Source organism: Austrofundulus limnaeus, unplaced genomic scaffold, assembly GCF_001266775.1.
Source record: "Austrofundulus limnaeus strain Quisiro unplaced genomic scaffold, Austrofundulus_limnaeus-1.0 Scaffold274, whole genome shotgun sequence".
Lineage (NCBI taxonomy): Eukaryota > Metazoa > Chordata > Actinopteri > Cyprinodontiformes > Rivulidae > Austrofundulus > Austrofundulus limnaeus.
In genome coordinates, this window is record NW_013952676.1 from 344,207 (window position 1) to 349,983 (window position 5,777).

A 5,777-nucleotide genomic window follows, 5' to 3' on the forward strand; every position below is an offset into this window, starting at 1 on the left:
GGACAACTCACACACACACACAGGACAACTCACACACACACACAGGACAACTCTCACACACACACAGGACGATTCACACACACAGGGTTATTCACACACACACAGGACGATACACACACACAGGGTTATTCACACACACACAGGGTTATTCACACATGCACATCCATCCATCTTCCAAGACGTGAATCTCATGGCGTTTACCTCTTGTTCAACTCTGTTTAGTATTTTTTTTCCTGGTCAATTGATTTTCCTCATCTTTGATTACCTGTTGATCTTTTCTTCAGGGGGCTGAGTTTAACTCACAAAAAGCTCTTCAAGAGACTCTTCAGAAGTCAGAGAGGACCAAAAACCTGATAAATGCCAGAGCTGCAGAAGGTAAAGTGTAGCACCAGCTGATCAGATGACTGACAGGTGTAGCACCAGCTGATCAGATGACTGACAGGTGTAGCACCAGCTGATCAGATGACTGACAGGTGTAGCACCAACTGATTACAGGATAGCTTTCAGACAGCTGGATCTGATTGTTTTAGTACAAGTTTTATTTTCTGCAGCATTTAATGAGTTTCTGATGCCAGTCAGGGCAGCTGATGACTAACAAATACACACTTGTTTTAAACTTTTCATTTAACTAAACGTAACAGTAACTACTTCACTTCAGCTTTTATTTAATAACCCTTTTATTTATATGTATAAACAAAGCTGTGTTCTGGCTGTAGCAGCTCCTACTACATCTTCATCTCTCTCTCTCCCTCTCTGTGTGCCTGCAGTGGTGAATGTCTCTCGCTCTCAGCTGCTCTTCAACTCTCTGGTCAGCGTCAGCGTTCAGGAGGATCAGCTGATCAGTCAGGTGATGCAGGACAGGCGGCCGCTGGCCCCGCCCCCACCCCGCAGCCATGAGAGCAAAGCAGCAGAGGGCCCCTCCCTCCTCTTCTTCATGACCTCTGACCTGTTCAGACAGAAGCCCCTCCCACAAGAGGAGGAGCCAGGCACCTGGAAACCTTCCCCAATGCTATGCCCTGCCTACACCACCTTTGACCTGCACAGGAGGCAGAGATGCTGGGAGACCACCCCCTGACACACACACACAGACACACACAGTATTGGACAGATTAAACTTATTTTGAGTTTTAATCATTATTGTTTGGGGGCTTTCCCCCTTTTTAATGAAGCTTGTAAGCAATATTTTTGTAGATTCTTGTTTAATAAAAAGTTTGCTGTAAATCCAAACCAATAAAATGTGTTTAAATGACAGGTAGTCACAGGGCTGATTGGGTTCATGGTGTGTAACACACTGAACACAGAAGGCTGAGGACAKTTCTGTACATGTGGTCATGATTCTGTCGCCTCTGTGCTTCAGGATGGATGTTCTCAGGCCTGAAGTTTCCTCCAAATGCAACCATGGTCTTTATGCTCCAACATTAGTGTCATCATTCCACAGGACGTCTTCATGTCTCTTTGCTTTTGTTTCCAATTCCCAGTAAAGCAGTTTGTCCCAGGGACACAGAACATGTCTCCTTCCTGGACAGTTTGTATTTTCAGGAATCTGGAAATAGGCCTGAAAACAAACCCAAGTTGTGGAGGTTGATTCTTAACCTGATATCTCTAACTCAAACATTAATCAATCAAAAGCTTCTAAAACCATGACAKCACCTGTGTGCTCTCAAATTATTTAATAATTCAACTTGTGACTTTGAAGAAAGTAATACTATTTGCATTATTTGGTCATTAAATCTCAAAGGTTTAGTCTGATTTCATGTTACACAGCACAGGTTTAAATTACAAACTAGTTTTTGTCTAAACTGATCCAGACCTAAAAAATATTCCTTTTTCAACCAAACCATGACCAAGGTCTGGTCCAACATGATCGTTTCCTACAGAACGACCTGAAGAGAGAAACGATGAATTATGTCAGAGTGGACCATTCATGGTTCTGTGTAAACCCATGATCTCCAGTAGAACACAAGACTCTGAACACATGAACTGATGGGAGAAACAAAATGTTTATTAATCTTAGTAAAAAAACAAAGCAGCCAAAACAGTAGAAAATAATAAAAGTGTAATGAATAAGGTTTGTCACTCAGACATGTTGAATCCATCTGAACAGTAAAACTACACAGCAGATGGAGGAAACATTTTTGTTAATAAACCCTAAAACCGGATGTGTTGCAGTACGACGTGTGGTTTGAGTTCATGCAGCTCCTGCCGGCGCTCTGAAACCACCGGCTGCTTCCTCCACAGCTGCTGCGTTTGGACGGTAACTCTCCTCAGAGCTGACGGCTGGAGGAGGAAACGATTAGAACCTGTAGCTCAGGTAAAGGAGACTTAGCCCAACGGAGGCTAACAGCTGGTGGAGCACAGACACCAGTCAACTCAAAGACTTTAAATACTGTTAATGTCGGAAGAAGAAAACGTGACTTTAAAATGTTGCTGCAGGGAGACGTTCACTACTGTACACTCCCACGGAAACCAGATCCTGTCCTACTGAACACTAACACAAGGAGGGCCGAGGGGAGGGGGCGGGGCTTCTAACGCATCCTGTACTCCAGAGTCTTTGACATCTCGCACAGCTGACCCCTGAAGTCCACATCTACAGCGAAGTCCAGGTCCCTCTGCAGGTCCAAACACAACAAGTCAGACAGTGAATGCAGAACAGGAGAAAAGGTCGGGTGCACGGCGCCGGTCTGCTTACATTGTTCTTGGCGTTCGGCTTCATGCTGATGGTGCCAAAGATCTCCTCTCCGGTCTTTACAGTCAGATAATCATCCAGGTAGAAGACAGTCTGCTTCCAGTGGGTGTAGGGAGACTCTGGACCTGGGAGGAAGACAACATTTAGGTTAAGTTCACACTGCAGGTATTCATGCTCAATTCTGATTCTCTGGTGTGAACAATAAATGCAGTTTTATTGTAATGGTTTGTTTCTAAACCCTGCCCTGATTCTGTCCTGAGTTTTAATTATTAATCTGAARGATAAACACATAACAGGCCGTATTTAGTAAAGTTTTAGTAACATGAGATGCTGACCCAGTACCATCAATAGTGTTCACAAAACACTGTTCTGTTTAACTGGGAAGCCACAGTTCTGACTGAGGTTGTGTAACATTCATGCACCACAACACAGGTCAGGTGAAAGTGTGTTTCATGTACTTCAGCTGTCTTTAAAACTAGATTTACACAGGAGAGAAGAGCGGTGACAGAGCAGCAATTTATATTACCCTCAGCTCTGGTTCTGGGTGTTAAAACAGTCATTTCTGCCCACTGTCACCAAGAGAGGAGGTGAAGATTTAACACAGAACTGTTATTAATGTTTTATAACGTGTACTACTACACACTGATTTTATTTTTGATGAACATCTGTTTCTTCTCACCGAGCAGAGCAGGATACCACATCACATGATGAATGAGGTTATATTCAAGGTTTGACAAAGCAACTAAACAATGATCTGAGTCAAACTCTGGGGTAGCCTGGCCCTCGCCTTCCTACGCAGCTCCGCTCAATTCTAGTTTCCCTTCACTGCTCCATCTGGGACTTCTACAATTGACAAGGATTTCGCTGGAAGATTTTTAGCCAATCAGAGAACAGAAGGAGGAGCTTTGAATGACGATGTACTGCACAGTGTCTGCTAGTTATTTTAGCATACGGCAGTGGAGGAAGAGAATGAAGCCAGTCTCTGATAAGGCTTCTAAATTAAATTAAATTTGTCTGACAAAGCAGCAGCTCTCATTTACAGTCGCCTCGTTTAGCTCGGTACTTTTCTCCTCTCAGTAGGGTTGTTTACAGCACACGTGATTTCCGGTTAGCTTCTTAGCTTAGCCTCCGTCACAGCGACACACACTCATGCTTCAGCAGAGGCCACGCCTCCTGCAAGAATCACTTCTCTATGCAGCAAGTCCAGACCCTTGTACGAAGCAAAGTGAAGGACAGGGTCTGGTTTGAACCAGGCTAACTCTGGGGTGACAGGAAGTGGATAACAAGCACTAGTGTGTGATTCTGAACACGTGTGTTAACATGGACTGACTGGTGGAGAAGCCGATCCTCTTGTGGCAGCGAGTGAACTCGATGTTGAAGTAGGTGACCAGAGCGTGGATGTAGTCGTTCCTCTTCACCTGAAGGCAGAACGGAGAGGTGAAGGTCAGGTCTTCCACCTTCACCGTGTAGATGTCCACCTCCTAAACACACACRGACACACACATCTTCATTATACAGGTACTGTGTTGGAACAGATAAGCTGTGGTAAAGGACAGACATCCACCCACCCTAATGAGACAGGAGTTTGACACCAGCTGTTTAGGATCCACCACGTCCACCAGGGGCTCCTTGATGGCCACCTCCTTGATGCAGGACATGTCGAAGCCATAGACGTTCTCCCACCCTGAGACAGAGACACCATCACTGTTAGAGCACCACCTGGTTTCTACTTGTCTCCATCCACACTGACACTGCTGCATAACGCTAAATACTGACTGGACCACTTTGCAGACACATGTATGTAGTGTCAGAGGTACAAGTCTTCATACTGTTTAAAGAATCAGACTAAATTATTTGCCCAACSTCAGACTTTAAAATTAACATGGAAAATACAACTACCATATTTATTCATGTATCAATCTTCATCAATGTTCAATCTTTTTTTTTTTTAGCTTAAAAAGCATTAAAAAAATCTAATCATTAATAACACATACTGTATATAATACAACCCCTGGCAAAAAGTATGGAATCAGCAGTCTTGGATGAGCACTCAGACATTTAATTCTGTAAAACAAACTCTGATCGAAAACATGATACAATAATAAGGTCATTCCAAAGTGCAACTTGTTGGCTTTCAGGAACACTCAAAGAAATGAAGAGAAAACATTGTGGAAGTCAGTGAATGTTACTTTTATTGACCAAGTACAGGGAAAAAATATGGAATCACTCAAATTGGAGGTACAAAATAAGGACACACCCAGTCAATTTCCTTTCCCTAAATAGACACCTGCCTCAGATTAGATYTGCTCGTTAGTCTGYAGTTGAAAACACCTGCAGTCATGACATCTTGGAGGGCTGCTGGACGAAGTGGAGTGGCAAGACCCATGGCGCCAACAAGAGAAATGTCTCTTGAAACAAAAGAGAGGATTGTGAAACTTCTTGAAGAAGGTAACTCTTCACGCATGGTTGCTAAAGATGTGGGCTGTTCACAGTCAGCTGTATCCAAGATATGGACCAAATACAAGCAGAATGGAATGGTTGTTAAAGCCAAGCGTACTGGTAGACCAAGAAAGGCATCAAAGCCTCAAGACAAACAACTTATGGCCATTTATCTTGAAAACCGAAAAAGTACAACTAAACAGATGAAGCATAAATCAGAGGAAGCTGAAGCCAATGTATGTGACCAAACCGTAAGAAATCACCTAAAGGAAATGGGATTTAAATACAGGAAAGCTAAAAGAAAACCATCATTGACACCTAAACAAAAAAGAATAAGACTGCAATGGGCTAAGGAGAGGCAATCATGGACTGTGGATGACTGGATGAAAGTTATCTTCAGTGATGAGTCAAGAATCTGCATTGGACAAGGTGATGATGCTGGAACTTTTGTTTGGTGCCGTTCCAGWGAGATTTATGAAGAGGACTGCCTGAAGAAAACAACCAAATTTCCMCAGTCCTTGATGATATGGGGCTGCAAGTCAGGCAGAGGCACTGGTGAGATGACTGTGGTTAATTCTTCTATCAATGCACAAGTTTACATTGACATTTTGGACAGTTTTCTCATCCCTTCAATCGAACAGATGTTTGGAGG

General features: G+C 43.3%; 2 protein-coding genes across 3 annotated transcripts in view; one reads left to right on the forward strand and one right to left on the reverse strand.

Moving 5' to 3' along the window:
* Positions 1-1,249, forward strand: part of ppp1r35 (protein phosphatase 1, regulatory subunit 35) — a gene marked incomplete at its 5' end in the record, with an annotated part of 9,960 nt that extends 8,711 nt beyond the window's left edge. For both annotated transcript variants that reach the window (XM_014020966.1, XM_014020967.1), the window contains 2 exon segments: positions 285-375; positions 768-1,249. In XM_014020966.1, the coding sequence (XP_013876420.1) occupies positions 285-375; positions 768-1,075 (399 nt within the window).
* Positions 1,250-1,981: 732 nt separating this feature from the next.
* The window catches only part of prmt1 (protein arginine methyltransferase 1), an 8,978-nt gene continuing 5,182 nt past the window's right edge, over positions 1,982-5,777 (reverse strand). Inside the window, exons 7-10 of the mRNA XM_014020964.1 lie at positions 4,255-4,370; positions 4,017-4,167; positions 2,690-2,811; positions 1,982-2,609 (exon numbers count right to left, since the gene is read on the reverse strand). Coding sequence (XP_013876418.1) covers positions 2,526-2,609; positions 2,690-2,811; positions 4,017-4,167; positions 4,255-4,370 — 473 coding nt within the window. The 3' untranslated portion in view covers positions 1,982-2,525. The remainder of the gene's footprint in view (positions 2,610-2,689; positions 2,812-4,016; positions 4,168-4,254; positions 4,371-5,777) is intronic.